The sequence below is a fragment of the Chanodichthys erythropterus genome, chromosome 19 (genome assembly GCF_024489055.1).
Source record: "Chanodichthys erythropterus isolate Z2021 chromosome 19, ASM2448905v1, whole genome shotgun sequence".
Classification (NCBI taxonomy): domain Eukaryota; kingdom Metazoa; phylum Chordata; class Actinopteri; order Cypriniformes; family Xenocyprididae; genus Chanodichthys; species Chanodichthys erythropterus.
In genome coordinates, this window is record NC_090239.1 from 12,232,526 (window position 1) to 12,258,649 (window position 26,124).

At 37.5% G+C, this 26,124-nt stretch overlaps 2 protein-coding genes across 2 annotated transcripts in view; one reads left to right on the forward strand and one right to left on the reverse strand.

Annotated features, from left to right (window-relative positions):
- Nucleotides 1–13,896, forward strand: part of ccdc186 (coiled-coil domain-containing protein 186) — a 28,788-nt gene extending 14,892 nt beyond the window's left edge. The window contains exons 13-16 of the mRNA XM_067369324.1: nucleotides 1,420–1,500; nucleotides 3,145–3,364; nucleotides 8,687–8,906; nucleotides 11,877–13,896. Of these exons, the coding sequence (XP_067225425.1) occupies nucleotides 1,420–1,500; nucleotides 3,145–3,364; nucleotides 8,687–8,906; nucleotides 11,877–11,960 (605 nt within the window). The 3' untranslated portion in view covers nucleotides 11,961–13,896. The remainder of the gene's footprint in view (nucleotides 1–1,419; nucleotides 1,501–3,144; nucleotides 3,365–8,686; nucleotides 8,907–11,876) is intronic.
- Nucleotides 13,897–23,270: 9,374 nt separating this feature from the next.
- adrb1 (adrenoceptor beta 1) lies at nucleotides 23,271–24,772 on the reverse strand. Its single transcript, XM_067369312.1, has one exon. It carries the CDS (start codon nucleotides 24,750–24,752, stop codon nucleotides 23,529–23,531), a length of 1,224 nt encoding a protein of 407 aa, XP_067225413.1. The 5' UTR covers nucleotides 24,753–24,772; the 3' UTR covers nucleotides 23,271–23,528.
- Between the last annotated feature and the right edge of the window lie 1,352 nt (nucleotides 24,773–26,124).

Here is a 26,124-nt window from a genome sequence, read left to right on the forward strand (position 1 = left end):
TTGTATATTGAATTTGGTCAGGTTAGTACAAAACTGGTAAAAATAAGTGGCGAAAGCCTTGTTTTGCCATCCAAGCAGACGTTCCTATAAGGATGTGATGTCACATGAAAACTATGACTATAAATGTAAAGCATCGAACTGTTTTGTTTTTGTTTGTTTTTTAATTTAGGACCCAGATTTTACGCTCGTCAGTTGTTTAATACAAAAATCACTTTAAAATAACTGTAATTTGTTAACATCAGAGTAAACGGCATAAATACAACAATATGCTAAATTATTTAAATGACAGGAGCCTTTTAAATTTTATAAGTGCATTAACACTTTACACATAAACCAGTATTTCATATAGTGTTGGTCTGTTGCATAGTTTTGTTCATGTTTTTTGTACATGAGGGCATGTCACACAACAGGTCCATGCTGGCGTCTTCTTAATTTGGCTCGCTTCTACCAAGCAAATCTTGCCAAAATATCAGAGTTGGACGCATGGCCTTTGACGTCAATATGGGAAGCATTCTCCTTCCTTTTTAAAAGCTTATTTATTTTTCTATCCTTATGCACAATTGTAGGTTTAGTTTCATTGTTTTTTTCCCCTTGCTGTCTATCCTATCAGAACAACCCTGCGACCATCAGTGGGTTGCGAAATGACCCCCCGGTTAAGAACCACTGATGCCAATGTTTTTAATACAAAATGAAAGACAAAAAAAGGAACAAATCATAACGCAATTCTGAAAAGAGGCTTTATCGTTCCACTCTCATATTGCTTTTCTTCTCTGTGTGTAGTTGTCTTAACTAGAATTCGATTTGTTATTTTAATAGGCTCTCAGTGAGTTACTTCTTCATGCTCCCAGGAACCCACAGGCACTGTTAGTAATTATCAAGCCATATTGACGCTCTCGGTGGGCAGACTGACGTTCACTGCAGACAGATTGAGTTTATGTATCTGTGCCTGCCTGTAGCCACAGGAAAGGCTAGGTTAGGGCACAAGACTATTTCATAGCGTCTCTTCTTTGAGAGGAGAGATGAGGAGGGGAGGGCAAGGGAGAAGAACGTGCATCTTGGGACTCTCTTTTAGTGTCGGTGGAGGCTTACAGTACGTGACGTTATTTTTAAAAAAATCTATTTTTTCCTTCTCCCATTTGGGTCCCAGTGATCTTCAACAGCTTTCTCAAGGTCTGCATGTTAAACGTGAACCTTAATTCTGCATATTTGATGGTCACTACAGATGTGCCTGGTGGGTGGGAGTTTTATGGTAGGTCATAACCCCCCTCAGCAGGTGCAGCGCTAGAATGAGGCACTGAGTGATACACGCACTCAGTCATCGGCTCATTACTGATACTGGGGAGTCTGTCTCTGCCAGGAGTGTGTGTGTTCGCCACTGTAAGAGAGAGAACTCATTGTGTGTTTTGGGCATTTGTGTAGCTCGTAAGAAGCTGGAGCATGTGGAGAATGGAGGATGCGATCGAGAGGGCAGCAGTATGGGCAGCCGTTCCAGTTCCTCAGGTACATCTATTTAACCCTTCAGTAGAGATTTTGAGAGCGACACACACAGTCATTTTTATCTTTTCTTCCCTATGTGCCCTATTTTGGTAACACTTTACCTGTGGCCTATATATAATGCATTATAAAAGCATTCATAATGCCTTATACAACAGTTTAAATTTGCCTCTATCTCATAGGGCTGTTGCTTAATTATAATAGACTTTATCCATTATATATATTTTTTTAACAAATAGTTGTAAGTCGAGTTATTATACATTATAAAACTTACCTATTCATGTCTGCACCTTTTAATGAGCATAATCCATTACTCAAAATCAATACATGAAATTGGGTCTTTTAAAGCATTATATTCTTGAAAGAGCTAACTATGAATAGATGTTATTATGAACAGGGGTGCACTTAAGTGGTGCGCAGGTGCGCATGCGTGACCCAAATAAAAAATGCGCTGGGTAAACCACTGATTTTCGTACCGACATGGTTGATGCACAATCACCATTTTAGATCGACTAACTGTAATACTTTATAAGTTTTCCATTTAAATCGAATGCATAAATCTGCCAGTTTCAGAGCAAAATGCTAAATTGTGACATTCACACGGCAGTGCTAAAATCGGCAGTGCATATACTTGTTTTCTGGCAACCTGCCAAAATAAGAGCTTGCTGATTTTGGGTTTGAACATGTTGAAAATTCATTAAAAAAAAAAGTAAAAAAGAGAAAAAAAAATGAAAGTGTAAATTTTGCATTGTATTTTTTTTAACTGTACTATAAAAAATAGTTGTATTTTTATTCAATACAATTTTTTTATTTTAAAATATAATAGTATTATCGCTCTTTATTTATTAGTTTGTTTATTATTTTATTTAAAAAAAAAACTAAATAAAGTGCAATAATGCTATTATTAATTATTTTATTTTTAGTTATATTTAATGGGTCACACTATGTGCAGTGTGAACACCAAAAAGAAAACTTATGTGCACCACTGATTATGAAGGTCCATGTATATTAAAATAGAAAAGAGCTATTTTAATCTGTAATAATATTTCTCAATATTGTTTTTACCGTATTTATGATTAAATACATGGTAAGCATAAGAGACAAAAACATAAAGTTTGTAATATTTCTGGTTCAGTACAGTTTACATCACATCAACCTCATTTGACAAAAGAGAAGCCAAAAAGCTAAAATATCAGTACAGTAACACACTTACAGTTAAGTCTAATCTTTCAGCATACAGAAAAGTAGCCCCACTGTAAAAAGGAAACTTTAGACAAGTGTAAAGCTAAAAAAACTGTAAAGTTTTGCTAAATAAATCAATTAATGCTTTAACACAAACCTGATCTACACATTTCTGCTTTTAAACCCTCTGGAATGCTGACCTGGTTTACTTTCTTGAAAGTGTATTACTGTAACCTGCAATTTATTTATTTATTTATTTATTTATTTATTTATTTATTTCTAAAGACTGAAGAATGAGTCAAAGTTAATTTGTGGTGAACATCATTACCAGCAGCATTTGCGACTTAAAACTTAACTTATATTGAACCCAGAGTATTCTTGTAATTTTAGTGCCAAGTTTCCTTCCTGTGTTGCTTGTTTATATAGCGTGACTGTAACTGCACAATGGTTTGAATCTCTCACTTTTAGGCTCTCTAAACGCAAGGGGCAGCAGCATGGATGATCGCTCTCCAGAGAATCAGTCCGGTTCATCGGTGGTAGTGGTGGACAGTTTCCCCGAGGTGGACAAAGCTGTGCTGGTGGAGCGCATCGTGCGGCTGCAGAAAGCACATGCTCGTAAGAACGAAAAGATTGAATTCATGGAGGACCACATCAAACAGCTGGTGGAGGAGATCAGGAAAAAGACAAAGTGAGTGAGAGCGAAAAAGACGGAGTGGAAGATAAAAGACAATAGAGAAAAAACTCCTTGGCTCCCAAAGTTTAATTTGACAGTTACAAATGAGCCTGGAGCTGTCTAGTTGACATTGACATTCATGTATATATAAAGTGGTCATGAAGGGCACCAAATAGAACCCATGAGTTTAATAGAAAATTAAAAATGTAGAAGGCTCCAAAAAGCATTTGGACACTTAAGCCACAATGAAAAATGTATGAATGTCTAATAAAATATCAAAACGCATGGCATTTATTTTAAATTAACATAGCGCAAATTTGTCCTCACAAAAACGACTGAAATAGCCAAACCTGTTAATTAGAGCATAAGTTTGGCCATGTAGTGTGTTTAATATCTAACAGTGATATTCAGGCAGTTTTCAGTGTCCAAATATTTTTCGATGCCACTATAGAGCAGCTCTGAGCTTTTGTTGTGTAGAGAATTTCTCGCTGTCACCCTTCCTTTTCGTCTGGTCAGATTTGGCTGGTCATTGTCCCTCTCTTGCATCCTTTCTTTCTCTTGTTTTTCTGCCTATTTTTGTTTTGTTGGGTTTTTTCCTTTGTTTATTTGTCTACGGCTTCCTGACCAAAGCTTGTATCTTGTATGTCTGACTTTCAGTGCAAAAGGGGATTTGGCAGACATTCATCTTTTTCTTTCACACACACACTGAGCAAACCTATGCTTCTGACACAGAGGTCTTGCCAGTGATATTTATAGCTGTCGGTTCTTGCGGGAGCGATGTGTCACCAAGATTGCTAATGATGCCTGATACATATTCATACGCACCCCCATACATGAGGGATCGGGCCGCCGGTGCACATTTTCACCACAGAAAAAAAAATCTTTTTGCAAAACAAAGTGAATGGTCTCAGAGAACAAGAATGAGATAAATAATTTAACATGCAACAGAAGGCTGCTAGTTGGGTTGCCGGACAGAAATGCCATCTCTGTCCCTTTCCCATCACTTTTGAATAATGATAGGCCTTGAATCAGTCCACCTGCACTAACCCACATTCATTAGTTCTAATCAAAGACGCATCCCATTGAGGTCAGGCTTAATTTAGCCTCCTTAGCTGATCTTTAGCCATTACGTGCAGCTGAGCATCCTCAAGTCCACATTCGCCAAGCGGTGGAATGTTTCCCAGATTTTTATTGACAGTTGCCATTCGAGTGATTCTTTGACATACGGGAAGGTTAGATCAGGCCGGTATATCATTCAAGGCTCAGTGGAAATTGATTTAATAACGTTTCCTTGATTTTACAGCATGACTACACCTAGGATTACCATATATCTCAAAGGAGATAAATCTAAGTATTCTCACTGCGCCTCTCGTCAAGGGCGGTTAGAGGAAATTGCTGATGTTCTGGAATTGATATCAAGTGCCGCTGGATTTGCATGTGATTCATTTTTATTGGATTGGTGCATAAATTATTACTATATTTAGAAGTGCTTGCTACATTTCAACAAACCTCTAACCTTAACGATTAGACTGTAGCATGAACAAATCGTATGACTTGGTGTGGAGAGGAATGCTATTACTTTTTGAGATTTTTGTCCAGCGGATGATGAAATGTGTGGAAAAAAAATTATTGAATGTCCAGACTCTGAAGCCCTCGAATTGACATGGTGTCCCTGGGGACTCCAGCAGTGTCAAAGGACCAGAATATCATTGAGACATTGAAAATCATGGAAATTTTGTCAGGTGAACACCAACATTGTGGTGGTGAGTTTTACACAGGCAAGCTGCATTTTCAGGAAATTGAATAATGTAGTTGGAGATTTTAATGTATGAAATGCAATCTGACTATATTTTTTGACCCGTATATATCTTTTGATCAACACTTTTGATTCTTGATTGAAACGGGAATATGCTGTCTAGATTTGAGCTTTGATTTGATATGAGCTTTGATATGGGCTCTCATCTTTACTCATGGTTCAGTTGTAGTGCTAGAAATTGACAATCCTCATAAAATAAACATAAAGATTCACATTTTGTCTTTTGATTTCTCAAATGAAGACGAACGGACTGTCATCTGGCATCTCTTTATTTCGACTTATGGCTTGTGTCTGTTTTTCTATACTCTCCTGGTGTTCCTGCAGTCTATCTTTTGCTCTTTCAGCCTCTAGGCTGTGAGAATCAGGTCATGCCACTGCGCTTGAGCTAAAACTGTGATCCGTTTCAAACAAATAGGTCTGCAAATCAGAATCAAAAATCAGAATGGTCTCAAGAGCTGTTGTGCTGGTGTCCAGCCTGGGTCATGTTCCAATCCAATTCTTTTTCTCTTTCCCTCAAGTTCACAGTCAGTTCTTCACTGTCCTATTTAGTAAAAGCCAATCAGATTTGCAGTAAAGTGGATTGCTACCAAATTGTGATAGGATCGCCACAGGAAAAAAAAAGGTTATTGAATTGCAATTATTACATGTGTCTGTATGTGCCTGCAAATTTGTTTAGCTAGAGGCAACTTTTTAATTTCCCTTTGTTTCGTTTTGTTAAATACTACCGTTATGGAGCTGGGGTCCATTTGGACCCCATATTAGTGAAAGGTAAGTGTTTTTGTGTTTTTATTTTTTCTTTCTTTTGTGTGCGTCTGTGTGTATGTATATGTGTGTTTGTCCTTTTTGTAGCATCAGCACATCACACAGACTTTGTTTTTCAAAGCATCTGTGAATTTTCCCTGGTTTCTTTCCTGTCACTCTGATAAATTACAACATTGAAACATTTTGAGTCATCAGGGTAGAAAAAAAAAAAACCCTGTTTTAAAAGTTTGTTTGATAGATGCCCTAGTGCTTTCATTTCAGATTCAGACAGGGAAATGAGAGTGAATTCATCAATTCAGAAAGCACTTATATTGTGTTTTTTTTTTTCCTCTCAGGCAGAGACCTTTAGCCTCACGTCTTCTAATGTCTTTGTCTCAAGCAGTGGTCTGAAGAAACCATTAGAATTGAATTCTGCCTTTATTTGGGCCGTGCGTCACTGCAGAGAAAATAGATTTTAAATAGTCGTCGCAGAAGAAAGAACTCTCTCCCAGAGACTGAAAGATAAATGTACATCACAACATAATCCTTTAAAGAAAACCACACAGGTTGTTTTTTTTTTTTTTTTTGTCCTTTTTTTATTCCAGCATATTAAATGGACAACAATAGTGAGGGTGATGATAATTACTTCTGATTTCCATCTGCTCTCTACTGTGGTTCAAATTGAAGCACTTAAAACTGAATTGTGGTTTTTATTACTTGAGGCTTTTTAAGATCTCTAAAAAACTGGGTATGAAGTTTGTTTGCTCAATTGTTTTTCTCTTTCTGGGTCTCACTACAAAATAAAATATAAGATTACATCAATTAAGGATTGAAATTTTGGTTAAAATTTGTGGATGCAATTTAAACTAGGAAATTAGAAATAATAATTATAATGTGTATTAAATAGGGCTGGATATTGACAAATGTCAAAATTAGATTCGATTTCAATTCACAAGCTTGCAATTAGATTCGGATTTCGATTAAATTCGATTCAATATTGATTATTTTGGATATATTAGGAACAGTAAAATTTTCTCAAGGAAGCTAATGCTGTAAACTAAACATGGGAATCAGTTAGTACTACATTACTATAATATTGAAGGTTAAAATATCTGATTTGTATACAAACACTTAAATTACACCCAAGGAATTTTTTGTAATAATAAAGTTAAAACACTAACTTTACAATTATGTAATTATATTTATTCTCCAATTCGTTTTTTGAACTATTTAAAGGTGATAGAGAGGATTTTTTCATCGACTGAGAATCCAAAGACTGTTACTGAGTTTTTGAAATGAGCGCATGCGTAAGAACAGACCGCGTAAACGATGATCGCGTAAACGATTGGCTGATGTTTAAGGCCCTACCTCGTGCACAGATGATGTATATTAATATTATTCCTTTCAGTGCACCTAATAAATAGTCTTTTATCAGTTAGTAAAGACAGTTTCACGTAATATTGCAAAAATTTATAAAACAAAACATCCTCTTTAGCACCTTTAAATGGTGGCTGTCATAAAAACTTGGATTTATTCAAACATGCATTAAATATTGAAGAACATTAAAAATTATAATCAATGTGTAATATGGTGCATATATTTGGCAAAATGCTCCTCTAGCGTTATGGTTTTTCTGAGATAAATGTGACGTTAAGTGACATTGCTTACCAGCTGTTTTATTGACGTTTTTGAATGCGGTTGAAATGCTGATTGAGCTAATCCATGAGACAGGTTACGGATTTCAGTAAGTTGTTCTGTATCTTTCAACATACCTTCAGATGTTCATTCAAGTTTATTTCGCGCTGTAACTGGTATTAAAGCGGAGGAGATGATCAGTTCGCGCTGCTGCCTCTATTGAACAGAGGCGCTACAGCGATCTGTCACGCCACATTAAACAGTGCCAAAATGGTTATTTTTTTAATTTCGTAATAAAAATGGACAGAATTTTAAATCTAAGACTGTTTCATATCAAAAGTAACACCACACAAAGCCTATTGCCATTTATTGGATGGGAGGAGCGCTACAATGTTCTATTCATTCATCAACTGAAAACAGACTGGACTAATCGATTCTTGGGATTTAAGAATCGATAATGGTTAGTAAAGTTGAGGATTGATTAAAATCGAGAATTTTTTTTTTTTTTCCCTGTATTGTGGTGTACTTTTATCTCTCTGAACCTTGTTTTCATTCATGTAAAGTTATATGACGTCTACCCTTTACGCAAGACCATACCGCTATTTCCATTTTAATTTGATTAATTGAAAACCAATCTTTTTTAGACTTTATTTCATGAAAAGCCTTAAACCAGACAGCCTTTAAGTCTTACATCAAAATCAAGAAACTTGTCCTTTATGTACTCTTAGTAAAAGAATATAGTGGTCATCTACTAATTAAAACAGGCTAATGGATTTTTTTCTAGAAGTACTCCTGCAAAAGTAACAATGACATTTAAAAGCTATTTCAATGAAATGTCACATTAAATAAATCTTATGAGACAGACTGTCTGAGATTTAGCTGTGCAAAGCCTTCTAATCTGTTATTTGTGAAACTCATTTATCATTCAGAGTGAAAGTGAGTGACAGAGAGAGACACTGATGAGGTAGATACGGGTAATGGGGTCCTAGAGGCTGCCGTCTTTTTCTCCTCTGTCCCCAGGTTCGTTAGTAACATCACCTTTACCTTCTCATAATGGTGTGGCTGGCCTTTATGACTTGGTTTCATTGACACTTAAAATTGCTGTGTATGCGCATGCTGCAATTAAACCTTTGTGTTTCCTGCAGGATTATCCAAAGTTACGTGCTCAGAGAAGAGTCTGGAGCTCTGTCTTCAGAAGCCTCAGACTTTAACAAAGCTCACTTGAGCCGACGGGGAGGCATCATGGCATCGCTGTACACCTCCCACCCCGCCGACAGCGGCCTCACTCTCGACCTCTCGCTGGAAATCAACCGCAAACTCCAGGCTGTATTAGAGGACACCCTGCTCAAAAACATCACACTGAAGGTATGAGCCACCATTCACAGCAGTGACAGACATCCGTGCCCCTTAAAGACCCCATGAAATCAAAAAGGGAGATTTGTGGCTTGTATGTTAAGGCCAATTCACACTGCACCGATAGGCACGGACCACGGAGAACTCTGAAAACAAGCGTCAACCATTGCCAACATTGACACAATGCACTGATCTGACATAACCCAACATCTCTTTTGCTGTTGGTCTGCATCTGTTGGGACTTTAGATTTAATGCCATTTATAAGCTAGAGTACATTTGTATGCTAGGTGCGGTCACATAAGCGAAATTTTGCAGGCAAAAAAAAAAAAAAAATCAAAAGTCAGTAGCCATGAATGAAGTGGCGCTTTTCCACTGCATAGTACGGCTCACTTTTGCCGCTTTTCCACTGCATGGTACGGCTCTGTGTGGCATACTTTAAATGGTACCACCTCGGCTGAGGTTCCAAGGGAGCTGTACTGATACTAAAATGTGACGTGTAAACACTGCAGATCACTGTATGTTCAGAGAGAATTGTTATTACCAGCGTCATTGGATTTGCGACACGAAACACAAAACAAAACAGCAGTAGAGGCGGCACAACTATAACAATAAGTCTATAATCCTACCCACTTTGAAGCGGTACTAAATTGCAGTGGAAAAGCAAACCGAGCTAAAGTAAAGCCAGCCCAGCCGAGTCGTACCACTCAGTGAAAAAGTGCCAAAGCACTGTTCACACATAAGTCACTTTCAGACCAGGCGGCTTTCTGTTGGTCAATACAGTGAATTTGACAGACTTGAATATGAGTGAAATCTGTGTGGGGAACTTTTTCCTCATCACTTGCAGATTCTTATTGAAATTACTGGATTTCGCCAAGCAACAATAAAAGTTACTGCTCTTTAAAAGTTGATTTTTGCAGAGTCATAGCTATTCAAAACAAGCGGCAAGCCCAATATTAAAATTCTGTAAGCCAATAATTATTTTCATGCTATAACCAGTATTTAAATTATATACTGTTTAATCTAAAAAAAACTATAAATAAAAATTAATCATTTTAAATTATACAAATTTAGGCATCAAAACATAATATACTGTATTAGTTTTTTCACATTTGCTAAAAATTTCATTTAGCAGTGTTTAAATTAAATTATTGTTGTTTTTAAAGATTAACTGGTGATGGCAAATGTCATCTACATGTAAAAAGAGTGGAAATTAGGGCTGCACGATTAATCGTACGATTTGAAAAAAAAAAAACATTGAAATCGCGCTTAGTGCGATTATGAAATCGCAAAGCTGCGATTTATTTATTTATTTTTTTTTATGCGTGGCTTGTCAATGAATTATGGATCCAAATGCTAATCCATCTGAAAACAACTGAAAGTTTGAATCGCTTATAATGTGCATTTGAAAAAACAACACGCGTCAAACATCTTTCCAGACATGAGAAGCATTTATTAACATCTTGTCCAACAAAAGAAAACATTTTATAATGTTTTACTCCAAACTCACTTCATAACCACAGTACAGCGTCCTTCTGTCAGATGAAGTGGCTTCTTACACAGAATATGGCAGTCGTGTGTTTATTAATCATGTTTAATCAATCAAAACGTTTCAATCTTCTGTTTATTCAGCTACAGTGATTGTGTAGGATTTCCTGGAATGACGCGTGTTCTACTTCGGTAGCAGGGCATATTTGCAGTTTCTGCCCGAGAGCGCCCTCTGGCTTTCAGATGGAGAAGCACTTACTACTGATCACAGAGCCGTACAACTCTGACAAGCCACGCATGAAATAATAGCAGCCTTTGCCAAATCGCGTGCGATAAATCGTGCAGCCCTAGCGGAAATGATAATCCAATATTGACTGTTACCAGTAAATCTTGCCCCATAATTGATATGGCACCAATGCATATATATGGGGGCAGTAGTGGCCTAATGGTTAGGTCTTGTTAACCCGAAGGTCGTGTGTTTGAGTCTCAGTTCCAGCAGGAAATGTAGGTGGAGGAGTGAATTAACTGTGCTTTCCTCAACTCTCATTCATTATCCACAACTGAGGCGCCCTTGAGCAAGGTACCTAACCCCCAATCGCTCCCTGGGCGCCACAGCAAAAAATGGCTGCCCACCACTATGGCTGTGTGTTCACGGTGTGTGTGTGTTCAATACTCACTGCTGTGTGTGCAATTGGATGGGTGAAATGCAGAGCACAAATTCTGAGTATGGGACACCATATTTGGCTACACTTCAAATCACTTTGTGCATCCCTGGATGAGCCCTTTAATATCACACCCAAACCTCCTTTTTCAATAGGAAGTACATCAACACTTAAGAGAGAACTGGGCTCATCAAGTGATTTCATGGGGTCTATATTTGTTTTAAAGCAAAACTTTCACAACATGCATTTGTTTTCGCAGTTGCAATAGTGTGACCATATATAGCCAAATTAGGTGTTGGTATATTGATGTTAGTGTTGAGTTCCACAATGGCATCCGCTGATGTAATTACATTTATTATTATACTAAGCTTCTGCATAACTGGATTCCTGGTGATGGCTATCAGAAGAAAAGCAAATTTGGTGTTGATGGATGACTGTTGAGTAAGTGGGCGAATTCCCATGCCGGCAGTGTCCAGTTCTTGGTTATAGATCTACATCCAGGTCACAACAGGGACAGCAGCTTTCCTCTATGAGGGAGCACATCAGCTGGGAGATCAGAGAAATTAATAAAGTATGTTTTGAGGACAGGGCGCAAGGGGACTACAGAGCTCCATTCAAAGCACAATGGCAGGATTACAGTCTTAGGGTGAGATGAGCAGGAAATCAGACCGTTTCGAAGCAAAACATCCTGAAATTGCCTGATTATCCAAGCTTATAGGCTCGCTTCTCTCAGATGTGCCTCTTTTTGCTCTCCTTTTATATGAATAAACTGAATGACAGTGTAAATAATAGCACTAGTCCTCACAGAAGTCTGATTTGTTTCTCTCACTACAGGAAAATCTCCAGACACTGGGTTCGGAGATCGAACGACTAATCAAACAGCAAAGGGTGCCGGATGATACAGCCGGAAGGAAGTGAAGTCATTCGAGGGGAAGGCTGTTACAGTAAATACCAGACGCTGTTCAACTGAGCCCGTTGCAAAACGATGTACTCCGTTTGAGATCAAAACAGTGCTCTTTTCATCAGACGAGTTCAGTCTGATACATACACTGGAGGCACAGTTCACGACAAGGACTGCGCCAGAGATACTTGCGTGACAAATGAATGAGTCTCTGCTCACTTTTCTTCACATCGTGCCCAGCATCCAACTTTCCTCTCTTCACCATCCCCTGTGATGTAGCCGCCTCACCTGTGCCTTGATGAGTCAAGTTCATCAGGTTCAGAGCAGAATTGCAGTCCTATGTCCAACGATCTGATGTGTGAAGTAGATGAATGACTATTCTCATAAATGTGACCCCACGCTCTTTTTGAAGAACAAAATGTGTGGGACTAATGGAGACCTGCCGATTCTGCAGCTCTTTAGAGGCTTTCAGAGGCTTTTCCTCTATTCACGGCGCCGCAGGTTAATGGCCGCTCCTCCCCGCTCTCATTTCCCCCTCATGCAAACGTGCCAATTAATGAATGTATTATGTAATGAAAAGGACCCTTGTGTGTAATCCCACATTCTCTGACCCAGGAGTGTGGGCAACATTCCCCTTTCCTGCTGCTGCTAGGTTACCGCTACGCCCGGATAGCATTATCTCTCGCAAAGCACTTGGGCGGGAATGGCCATGCCAAAAAATACAGCTCTTGCTCTGTCTCATTATGAAGTTAAACACATTAATCAGAATAAGTAACTACATCTCAGAAATTTTGATACATCTAGGGCTAGTCTTAAGGGAGCTTGCATTTTTTATTATCAGTTTGTTCTATCTGGATTAAGTTGTAATTAAATATTATTGTTATTTTTCCCCTTCTACCTCTGCTTATATGTTTTCTGTAGAAACAAGCTTGTAATAATTTTTATGTTCCATCTTTTTTTTTAATTGTTTTTCTTTCTTTTCAATTGCTCCCCAAAGAGACGTAGAGTGTAACATCCCTGTGAAATGAAGGAGATATTGTAAATATTAAGGGCAAAAGTGCAATTTTAACCCCTTTTTGTTTGTTTAACTGTGCCGTAATCACCCTGGCCAGCCTCCCATCTAAGACTCCTGCAAAATATCCCGCTAGCATCCAATTCCGTTGTGATGTAACCGTATGGCACGCAACATCGTGCAGAGCTGAATCTATTCCAACCGGTGAATTGCGACTGCCTGAGGCATCACTGTTCTGCTTCTCACTCCGTCCCTTTTTGCAGGGGTGCATGATTAAGAATTTCCCCATTGGATGCTGCTGATGAATTCAATCATGTTCACCTTTCAGAGCTTGTAAAAGGCAGCCATGCATTGATTGGCAGATCTCAGCCGGTTTACCAACCATTTTAGTGCCATTCTCACTAGGTTTTCTCCCTCTTGAGCCGCTACTGAAAGTAAAATCATGCCATACACTGTGATAAAGGGTTTATAATAACTTGACATACTGCAATATAAGATTGTCAAGGTCATATCAGCAGCCTGTGCTGTAGCTCTCAGCACTCCCAAATCCCAAACACATTGCACACATTCCGGAAAAAACGCAGGATAAAGGAAATTATGCAATGCTAGCAGAAAAATAAGCATTTACACACAGCCCTTAATGGCAAAATGAAGACGCTCTAATCTGTCGATAATTTATCATTGTACTTTACATTCATAATTTATTTAATGTCTCAAAATAGAAGAAAGATCTCTTGAAGTATGTATGTATGTATGTGAATGGTGAATTGAAACTGATGACAAAAAGAAAAAAATCATGTGTTGATTCTGTTTCTGGTCTGTAGCTTGTGCTCTGCTTGATTGTATAGTGAGTGAAACTGTGATTATAAACTTGTAGATATATTGTACAATGGTCCAATGTTTTTAAACTTCTGGAGACTTCTGTATATATGGCGTTTAAAGGGGATTAAAATGAAAATATTATAATCGCTCAAGTCATTTTCAGTTTTTAATGGAAGATTGACACTTTATCTATTTTCTATGATGTATATGTAAAATATAGTTTTATTTTTATCTATAATATTTTCTTTTTATTTTCAAATAATATAATTCTAGATATTTTTTATAAAATTTCCTAAAAAAAAAAAAAATATGCAAAAATATATATATATATATATATATCAACACTGAAAGATCTGGGAGGGTTTTCTCCCTGTTATAAGCCTATTTATTTTTGCCTATTTATTCAAGATTAAATGGTTAGTTAAATGGAGTAATAAAAATTCAATCTTTCATTTTCCCTGCTGTCTGCAGCCCTATCAGAGCTTCAGCCCCTTTTTTTTTTACCGACTCACAAGGTGACATGGGTCACTGGTCACTTATTGGGTGTGTGAGTGCACAATAAACCACATGTCTCCTCTGCATTGCCTTAAGTAACATTATGTAACAGTAGCAGGTGATGTCCAAAAACAAAAGTTTCTGTGTACTGGGCCTTGACTTATTGATCCTCTTTCCCACAAAACACACAGAGCGCTGATATTGAGCAGGTCAACGTAAAGGAAAGCTCTCAGAATTTTATTACAAATCTGGTATACTAATAATAATATATAAACTACTTCTTCAAATGCACTTTGCATCACCCCCAAGCAATTGATATTTTTAGGCAAACTGCTGCAGGACATTGAGTTCTGGAAACTCACTTTTGAAAAGTAATTTAGGTGGTGCATTTCCTGTTAGCTTCGGCCTGCACTAATAATAGACATATTTACAGAAATGGCTGAATGTGTTTATCAAACAGAAGCTCCGTCTTCATATGAAACGCACAAAAGTTTTTGCCATTTGAAGAATCCGTATTCATGTACAGGCTATTTAACATTTTTAAAATCTGTTAAACACAACATCTCTTCCCTCTTTTTTTATTATATTGAACCCTTCGCTTTAAATTCATCTCACCTGTGTGGCATTTTAGAGTCTGCTGAAGGTGATGAGAGACGGCAGGTTAAAACATCCTGTACATGGCAAAGAGCCATTGCGTAAACTCCGCTCAGCACTTATTTTTAGCACTTCAAGATAACGTGCTCTGACACTCATATCAACCTTTTAGACCTCCAGAGAATTCATAAGCCTCAGTCAATGCTTTCGACTGACTGGGAGGTCTTGTCGTGAGTAACAGGAATGTTTGTGAGATAGTCTACCCATGTGTATTTCAAATATATCTCTACGTAAATATAATCAGATTCTTATTTTTAGAAAGTGGCATTTTTCTCCAGCATTGAATAAACTAATAAAAATGAGAATCTCTTTGAAGATAAAAAGCACAACTCAGGAAAATAGTACTCGTCCCAATTAACACATCATGTCCTGGTTTCACAGACAGGGCTTAGATTAAGCCAGGATTATGCCTTTGTTCAATTAGGACATTTAAGTATCTTATAAACATGCCAGAATAAAACATTACTGGTGTGCATCTTGAGACAAAACAATGGCACTGACATATTTTAAGTATTAAGTACAAGTTGCTTTCATTTAAAACAGTTTAAACATGCATTTTAGTCTGGGACTAGGCTTAAGCCTTGTCTGTGAAACGGGGGGCACTAATTCAGAGGCATTATTCATTATTTATTAGTTTTTAGTTTTTGTCTTTTGCCAAAAATTTCTCTTTTTTCCAATTTAGAATGTCCCGTCATTTTAAAGTGATTTTAATTTTAATCAACGAAAATAATTTATATTTTTATATAATTTATATATTTATATTTTTGTTAAGAAAGTAAAAAAACTAAAATGTGCAAAATTTGCATTGGTGTTGGGGTGGGTATCACGATGCCGGCTCAACATTGTCTGGACAATGGCATCGTCTATCGGGCCAACCCTAGTAGGCTCCATTGGATTATTGTAAAAAACCTTATGATTCTTACACATTTTGTCCATCATGATAATCTTCACAACTTTTATACATTTTGAAGCATAAATACAAATGTTGGAAGTTAAAGGCTAAACGATAGGCTAAAAATAAACTACACCACGGTCGCATGACTTCAACGTCACCATCACTAAGCTTTTGACAACTCTTTCAGTCTTTGATCAAAAACATTATCCCTGAAAGTTCGAGTTATAATAGTTTGCATGAGCGTGATTGTGATATCTTGTGTTCAACACAGTCCTTATTTCAAGCATTTAACCAAAAACCCATTCAAAACACCCTGACTGTAGGATGATGGAACTGGAAGTCGTTTCCGGGTTTTGGCATACAAAAATACGTTATCCCTGCACCACTCTAGCTGTGTTAAAGGTGCCCTCAAATGAAAAATTTAATTTATCTTGGCATAGTTAAATAACAAGAGTTCAGTACATGGAAAAGACATACAGTGAGTCTCAAACTCCATTGTTTCCTCCTTCTTCATTTGTTTAAAAGACCTCCGAAGAACAGGCGAATCTCAACATAACACCGACTGTTACGTAACAGTCGGGGTGTACGCCCCAATATTTGCATATGCCAGCCCATGTTCCCAACATTATGAAAGGCATTAGACAAGGGCAGCCAGTTAACGTCTGGATCTGCACAGCTGAATCATCAGACTAGGTAAGCAAGCAATAACAATAGCAAAAAATGGCAGATGGAGCAATAATAACTGACATGATTCATGATAACATGATATTTTTAGTGATATTTGTAAACTGTCTTTCTAAATGTTTCATTAGCATGTTGCTAATGTACTGTTAAATGTGGTTAAAGTTACCATTGTTTCTTACTGTATTCACGGAGACAAGAGCCGTCGCTATTTTCATTTTTAAACACTTGCAGTCTGTATAATTCATAAACACAACTTCATTCTTTATAAATCTCTCCAACAGTGTAGCATTAGCATTATAATGTAAACAATATAACAGTATACAATACTCACATGATCCGATCCATGCATGCCACATGCATGACGAACACTTTGTAAAGATCCATTTGAGGGTTATATTAGCTGTGTAAACTTTGTTTATGCACTGTTTAAGGCAAGCGCGAGCTCCGTGGGCTTGGAGCACGAGAATTAAAGGGCCAGTAGCCCTGAATCGGCTTATTTATGATGATGCCCCAAAATAGGTAGTTAAAAAAATGAATTAAAAAAAATCTATGGGGTATTTTGAGCTGAAACTTCACAGACAAATTCAGGGGACACCTTAGACTTATATTACATCTTTTTTTAAAAAGTTCTATGGCACCTTTAAAGCCGTGTGTAATTACAAGATTTTCAACTCTAAAAAGTGTTCACATCCTTTTAGAGCTCATAATTATAATTTATAAGCTTGGAATTTTCTGAGAGCTCCTACCTGTAGACCACATGACCACTGCTGATTCATTTAGGCGTTGATAGTGTTGCCGTTGAAACACATAATTTACAGATATAAAGGAGTGTTCAACTTAAAGAGGTGCTGCACAGACCGATCAGTGTATGACATCAAAGTACCGCAAGAGCGATTACAGAGCAGACGGCTCCATATGCTTTCGAATCATTCTTGCGGTACTTTGATGTCATACACCGGGGGTCTCCAAACTCGGTCCTGGAGGGCCACTGTCCTGCAGGGTTTAGCTCCAACTTGCCTCAACACACCTGCTTTAAAGTTTCTAGTATGCCTAATTAGACCTTGATTAGCTGGTTCAGGCGTGTTTAACTGGAGTTGAAGCTAAACTCTGCAGGACAGTGGCCCTCCAGGACTGAGTTTGGAGACCCGTCATACACCAATTAGTCTGCGCACCAGCTCCAAGTAGAAGGTCATATGTTGCCATCTCGAAATTATGGTAATTACGACATGGCGTAAATCTATTCGCAACTTGATTTAGGCCTACATATTAGGTCACGTGACACGTAAATTCACTTGTGCACGTTATTTCGTGCAGATGTAAATTGTAATATTACGTTTATGTTGTGTAGTATATCTGATTAATATCATAGGATGTGTTTGGATTGGTATTATTTAACCCACTGTTAAAGGATTAGTCCACTTTCAAATAAAATTTTCCTGATAATTTACTCACCCCCATGTCATCCAAGATGTTCATGTCTTTCTTTCTTCAGTCAAAAAGAAATTAAGGTTTTTGATGAAAACATTCCAGGATGTCCTACGCCTTCCCTATTCTACTTAGAGAAAAAAAACTAAACTTCCTTGGCGCCGCGTTCGTTCTGTATGTTGAATAGGGAAGGTGTAGGACATACAGCGTAAACTTTTTGAAGAATACGGAAAGTGGAAGCACATGGAAGGCGATCATTTGTTTATATAAAGCTTATACATTTGTATTTTTTTAGAAAATGACCAATCGTGTCACTAGATAAGACCCTTATTCCTCGTCTGGTATCGTTTAAAGCCCTTTGAAGCTGCAATGAAACTGTAATTTTGACCTTCAACCGTTTGGAGGCCACTGAAGTCCACTATAAGGAGAATAATCCTGGAATGATTTCATCAAAAACCTTAATTTCTTTTCAACTGACGAAAGAAAGACCTGAACATCTTGGATTACATAGGGGTGAGTAAATTATCAGGAAAAATTTATTTGAAAGTGAACCAATCCTTTAAAGCATTTTTGCAGTTTTTCGGTGTTCACTTTTCAGTTTGTGCAGCTAAAGAGAGCAATAATCCTGATGAATGGATTATTTTTAATCAATTATACTGTATTTTTTTTATAGATTTTCCTCGCAGCTTTATTTTTCTCTTCAACGGAATGTTTTTTTCTCGCCTTCATTTAGGTGACAAAGTAAAAAAAACTTTGCTAACGAACACTTCCAGTAATTTAGCTAACAAGATTAGCACTGTTCAGTGTGATAAATCACATCTTGTCCCATAAACAAGATTATCATAGTTCTCATCACACCCTTCGCAGTACAGCATGTGTGAGCGTGGATATAATGGGCTGAAAGCGTCCTTCAGCCGTTGAATGGAAACTCCGACACTGGAATGTATGGAAGGCAGCCAGGCATGCACAGGTATATATAAGCGGATGCCGTTCTCTCAACACCTCATAAGGCAGTTACGTATTACAATTAACCGTGTAAGCCGTTGGCCAACGTGTGAGGGAAAAACACGAGAGCGTTTTATCTCCATGATGTGCTAATGGCAGCCTTTGGCTGACATAAAACAACGTGTTTAAAGATTGTTGCTGCTCCAGACCAAGTGGCCCTTATATGAACTAAAGATGTGTAATAGCAGCCAAAGCTCAGAAAACTTTTTGAACTTGCCCACCAGCTGCTATTAATAGACACTTAACGTTTTTGAAGTAAGCAAATGTACCATTCACTGACCACAGTGAGCTAATCTTTTCTACTTAGGACAATCAGGGTTTGAGTGCAATTCTCCTGATTTGAGCACAGCAGCATTCAAGCCTCCAAGCAAATAAAAGCAGGCCCACATTGGGTCATTACGTCAGAGTCATCAGGTACAGAATGATAAACTAAGAATAAGCTTTCTGATTAATGAAACAGATTCAACGCTGATAATGAAACCAAAGGCAATCACATGTGCACCATTTGTTTCAACACAAGGGCCCTCATCTGTTACGTCTGTCCAGATACAAATTCCTGCCAAGCAAATTGTTTTTAATAAGAAGGTGACATGCAGCCAGGAGCATATTCATGATGTGGGCAGTGTTGTTGTTGTGAAATGCTGCACTATTGTATTAGCACAGGTAATCACATTTAAATAAGGTTCATTAGCTGAAGCGCTGCGGACATATTGCATTCAGCGACCCTGAGGCAGTATTATGTGAGAGGGCTCTGGGGACAGAGCTCCGAGCAGTAATGCATTTTAAAGCATTCAACCTCTTGTAATTAACAGCACACAGCTGTGAGTTCAAATAAAATGTATTCCTTAAAAGCTTTTTTTTTTTTTTCAAAACACAATGCACTTGATTATTTCTGATTTTTCTAGAAGGAATAAAATGATACGCAGCAAAACAAGGCATTACACTCCCTAGAATTATTCTGGGAACATAACAATTAACAATAAAATATAATTTAATATATAATTATGCACGACCAGAAAGGAAACCAGTAAATCACACTACACTGTAAACCTTAATGCTCAAAATAATTAATTGGTTTAAGTAGGACAAACTTAAATTAAACAAAATAGTTCAGTCAAATTAACTTTTTTGAGTATTTAGCACTTCATTTTTCTTTCAAGTTCACAGAAGTGATATATTTAAAGTAAACTAAACTGTTTCATTGTTTTGAGTTTTATGAACTTATTTATTTTAATTTAGACAAACTTAAGTTTAACTGAAACTAGGCTGGGATTTAAATTTTCCCGCATGCTTTGTCCATGGCACTCTAAATGGAGAGTAAATGATAAAATTAAGTGTTATATAATTTGTTTTTTTTTTTTTGTACAAGATTAATGTTAAGTCGGAGATTTAGTAGTGATTAATGTTTTGTTATGCTGATTTAGAAGAGTGGGTTAACGTTAGGTTAGTGTAACCAATATACTGAAACAATTTACCACATAATTGCGTCATATGTCCATCAATGCTACAGTAAATGCTTTTTTTTTTTTTTAAGCTGGACTTTACTTTTTTTTTTTTTAAAGATTTATTTTTGCCATTTTTTGCCTTTATTATGATAGGACAGTTACTAGACAGGAAGCAAAGTGGGAGAGAGAGAGGGAGACGGATCGGGAAAGGACCACAGGCCGGGACTCGGGTTGCACATTGGCGCTATATGGGCGCGCTGCCCATGAGGCCATTGGCGCCGTCTGGACTTTACTTTTTAACAAATTTGCCTATATTGCTCTTTTATTTGAATGTAGTTGATTCATAGAATTTAGCTGAACTGCAGAAAATTGAAATTTCCATAATTTCCTAAAGCCTTTGCTAACACTTCACTGATGCGTGAAATTGTAACATTAGGAGAATGTTTTCCTAATGCTTTCTGTTCACTTTGGGATGTGAATCTTAAGAACCAAGGGACACACACCCTCCGCCGCTACACACTAAACTATTAGAAAAAAGGTTAATTGGGGTTCTATATAGAACCTTTTTGTACTGTTCGTTTGCACATGTGAAATGAAATGACGCGGTGTCGTGTTATTTTTACAGTCCAATGCGGTCTAAGATGGTGGAAAACCCAACAGTGATGCAAGTGTAGCAATCAGATCAAACTAAATGAGGTCAGCATATAAATATTTAAGGCAAGCTCTAATGAGAGGCCCTTGGTAGACATTAGCCATGTTGAAAAGGACTGTTTTTTACTTTCAATCAACTGCAGACGAGGGTAACTCACATATTGAGATGTAAATCTCAACTGTGTTAAATAAAAAAGTTAAAGATCTCCTGACATAAAACGGATCCCTCATTTCAGTAGTATGCCTGAAAACATTTTGCCTTGAAAAAACAAACAAACAACTATCTGAAATCAGATTTCAGAAATCACAACAAATTATAAAGTGATTACAAAAGCAATGTGCATTTTCACAATATCACGTTTTATTGCACGCTAGCCAACTTGATGTTAACATGATGAATCTTGTACAATATTTCACATGAGGCACTGGTACATAAATTATTTCTGTAAAAATGTGAAGTTGGGGAAATATATTTATAACAAAACTTGTGTGCATCTTTACAGATTAGTAACATATGTAACTGGTAGAAATTTGAAAAGAATGGAAATTTGCAAGAAGCTCATTGCCCCATATTGCAGCTCACATTTGACACAAATAAGGTGCATGTAAATCACAAGTATATTTAACAATTTATTATCACATTGCCACGCTTTTTCATATATGCTGTACAATGCATCAAATAAATACTGTACATTTTAACAATTTGTTTAATATAAACAACGTCCTCGTACAATTTGCACATTATACAGGAATGAGGTAAAACAAGATTTATTTTCAGACATTCGTGAATAAAACATTCCAATAAACAATGTAAAGGCTCAATGTCTAGAAACATTGCTATGAAGAATGAAAAACAGTTCCACTACTCAATTTCAGAGCTAAACACTTCTTCAGTCTGACAAAACTACCATTTATTCACTGCAAAACACTGAAAGGTTTGTATTTGAAAAAAAAAAATCAGTTTTTATAATTGATTTTTGAACTGCATTTGCAAAATGTTTTTAACCCATTTAATCCCATGTTATCATTTGTGATCTGCATTTATTTTAAGGGGTCTAAAAAGATTTGTGTGTAAAAGGATATGCAGACTGTCTTGATTTAATGTGATTATTTACAGTAATGTGATCATTTTTAAACTGCTGGTTTAAACAGTCACATGACCAGAGCTGTTTAATTCCAGTTTGCCCCTCTGCATATTTGATAAATATACTTAATGGGTCTATCAATAATTTATTTCAGGAATACTCTGTCAAATATTAATCATTATCAAAATACATGTCAGTGATGCTATTTGTGACCAATAAATGAAGCAACGAAATAGAAATATGTCCATGTATTCTTGGATTATCAATACCTTTTTTCACACAATTGCTGAATAGCAAAAATATTAAATGATGCTGCTTAATTATTTGCAACTTATTTGGTGTTACTGACGAACTGTGCAATCTGACAAACTGATAATTGTGTCAGAAATAAGAAATAATGTCACTTTTAACTTTTTCAGAAAACATGCAGTTTGCTTCAGTGGGCTCTCCAATTACATGTGCTAATTTACCTGGGGGAATTATGGGATTAAATTATATATATTAAATTAACATTTATTTCCGATTTGATTGGCTGAGACGGGCGGCTTTCCAAAAGTGCCAATAACGGTGCTAGGACTCTTTGCTTTTTGTGTCACTCCGCTTACCTGTGTCCATGAAAGAGCAGGTCGGAGTGGAAGCGGAGCGAGTGCGCATTTCTCTTGATCCATGTCCACTCGTTACAAAAACCCGGAGTGGAGCTGGAGTGATTACAAAATGAGTTGAGTGGGAGAAGGGAAATCTGTTGCTCCGCTCCACGAATTTAATTTGTGCGTTGCTTGGTGAAAATGTAAATTTGGCATGAAACCGAAGTTTCTCTAATCTTTTCTTCCCTGTTGTGAAGTGGATCTGAGTGAAAGACTTCTTGAATGAGAAGAAGAAAAAAAAAATGTAGGGTGGGGCTTAATTTTGTCCAATCGGAAATGATTGGATCTCGGACATTTTGTGGTTTGCTATTGCTGCAATCTCATGTGAGTGACAGGTTGTCCCGCCCTCACGCCAGCAAACACGTCATCAATGAAGAGATGTTGTTGCAAGAGAAGTTATTTTGCCCAAGTTGAAAGTCATGTGACAAGCGCTCATGAATTAAAAAAAAAAAAAAAAAATATATATATAGATATATATATATATATATATATATATATATATATGCACGGATTAATTATTTTAATGAATACTGCAATATTCCATAAAATATAAGAATTGTCCATTTTTATTTCATGGTGACTTTAAAGCTTTTTTTTTTTTTGGAAATATTTTCGGTGGGGAAGAAGAAATATACGAACTGGCCAATTTTTGTCTGAAGCACGAACAAGCAATATCACACTCTTAGCGCGTCCATGATTACCTGATATATCCAAGAGAAACAGCACTCTTGCTCATGTATTATTGATGAAATAATCGCAGATGTACTTTTACAGTTGAGACTCTGAATGGGACATCCTGCCGTTCCTCTCTAGACTGCAGTCGCTGCTGTCCGCGCCGTTACACTCCGACCACGTCCCGAGCATGCTCTGCTCCGTTGAGTTCCCAAAGCCCCCGGCGCAGCGCGACAGATCGCACGAGCTCACGTGCAGCCTCCGGTCCGCCTGCCTCGGACAACACAGCAGCCTTTTGAAGGCTTTCCTGAAGTCGGGACTCCGACAGTATATGATGGGGTTGAAGGCAGAGTTCACGTACCCCAGCCAGTTCAAAAACACGAAGACCTCCTTATCCACAAATTTTGCGCAAAACACGTTAACGATGAAGAACGGCAGCCAGCAGAGAGTGAAAGTTCCCATGATTATTCCCAACGTTTTCAGCGCCTTATGCTCTTTTAAAGCCAGAATCTTGGTGGTTCGTTTTCGGTTAGGTTTGCAATTAGTACCATGATTGTTGTAGAATCTTCCCTCGCATTTGTTGATTTTGTTCAGCTGTTGTTTGGCTTCTCTATACACTCTGGCATAGACGAATATCATGACTATTAAAGGGATGTAAAACGATATAATGGAGGAGGAGATGGCATATTCACGGTTGGTGACAAAGTCACAGCACTCGGGTTTGTCATAGCACGATGTATCATTTTTGTCCCGGGACCAGTGCATTAGGATGGGTGGGAATGACACAAGAGCCGATATAGCCCACACTCCACACACCACTGCCTTGGCTCGTACTTTTGTTAAAAGGCTTTGATAGCGAAATGGAGATGTGATGGCGATATACCTGTCTATTGCAATTACGCACAGGGTCTCGATGCTCGCCGTGACGCAAAGTACATCAACAGATATCCAGAATTCACAGAAGAACGTTCCATACATCCAGGCTCCTTTGAGCTCCAAGGCTGCGCCAAATGGCACCACCAGTAACCCCATGATGAGGTCTGCGCACGCCAGAGACACGATGAAAACATTGGTGAGCGTCTGGAGCCTCTGATTCCGGGCTATGGCGACTATAACCAGTATATTCCCCACTACAATGACAAATACTATCAGACCCATGATGATTCCCATGCCCACGAGCCACTGTTCTGATAAGTTAGGATCCAACGTGTCGCGTTTAGAGTCATTGCTGGTGTTTACGGACGGTAAACCGTCTCCCATGGTGTGGAGAAATGAAGCGCGTTCATTCAGAACTTCAGGTCCTGTGTGGAGCGCTTCCATCCGCGCTCTGCTCTCCAGCCCAGCGCCCACACGCGCGCGCTGAAAGAACGAGCAGAGCGACAAATACAACGGTGACGTCACAGGCTGCACAGCCAATGGCGCTCCATCTCTAAATTGCGAGTAAATCACTAACGGATACACTCAAAGCGCCATGCAAGAACTCTGATCCTACCCAGGCGCGGACATTATTTTTACGCATGGCAATTTCAAGAATTTCCTGCCTCTAAACTGGGAAATAAACAAAGTTTAAGGATTTAAAAAATATTTACTTTTCTTGTTCCATGCAGATTTATGCACAGAATACAAGGAATGTCCCATCTGGGAATGCGTTTCATATATATATATATATATATATATATATATATATATATATATTATATAAAATATATATATAAAAGTTTCATAAATATTTTACTGTAATATTTACATATTGCCTTAAGTTTAATATACATTTTATTTGTAAATAAGATATAATCCTGTACAGTATAATTCATGCATTTAACATCTAAAAAAACTTTTTATGGTGTTTCACAGTAAAATGTAGTCTTTTAAAATATAATATCTGTTTAAGATTAATAAATGTTGTAGAAGTATTGTTTATTGTTAGTTCATGTTAACTAATGAAACCTTTTAAAAAGGAACATTTTTAACCATAAAATTAGTCTGTTCATACACTAGCAAAATGATGCAATTTTCTATACAAAGTACTGCATACTTTTCTATACTTTTATGCATTAGAATCATGCATGTGCTGCGATACACTGAAATATTTTTAAGTGAAATACTTTTTATTTCATGTAAACTCATGTAAACATCAGTGCCGACATCTCAAACATCTGGAAAGTAGTATGCAACAACATTGCCTGACAGCACTATGGGTAATTACAGGGCCCCTGGACAGATACGGTGCATGTTTGCAAACTTCACAATGCTCAATTCAGTTGTTCCATGTGGGCCAGCACTTTCCTGGACAAATCACCACCAGCCAAGCTATAAAAAGAGCCAACAGTGGGCCACTTGCTTTCCTTATGAAAACGAATCAGCCCGGGCGAGAGATGTTTTTCTAGCAGTAGGAAGCTGTTACTGTAGATAAGATCATAATTGCACCTCCTTATAGCCGGGACACAGACAGGCACATTAGACTAATGCTGCCGCTACACAATTTCTCTCTCATTCTCATCTACACTCCAGCATCGTAGAACAGCACTCTGACCTTTTCTTCTTTTATTCTTTAAAAAAAGCCAACAGGTATTAGTAGTCCCAAAAATAAAGAGATATTAGATATTGCCTTCGCCAACTTGTAATAACGTGGGGCCGGCACCTCCACACGTTCAACCCTTTTGTCATTGTTTGATTCATCAGATAAAGTCCT

Excerpts from the sequence above, each read along its gene's own strand:
- adrb1 (XM_067369312.1), bottom strand. The coding sequence starts at position 24,752 with ATGGAAGCGCTCCACACAGGACCTGAAGTTCTGAATGAACGCGCTTCA.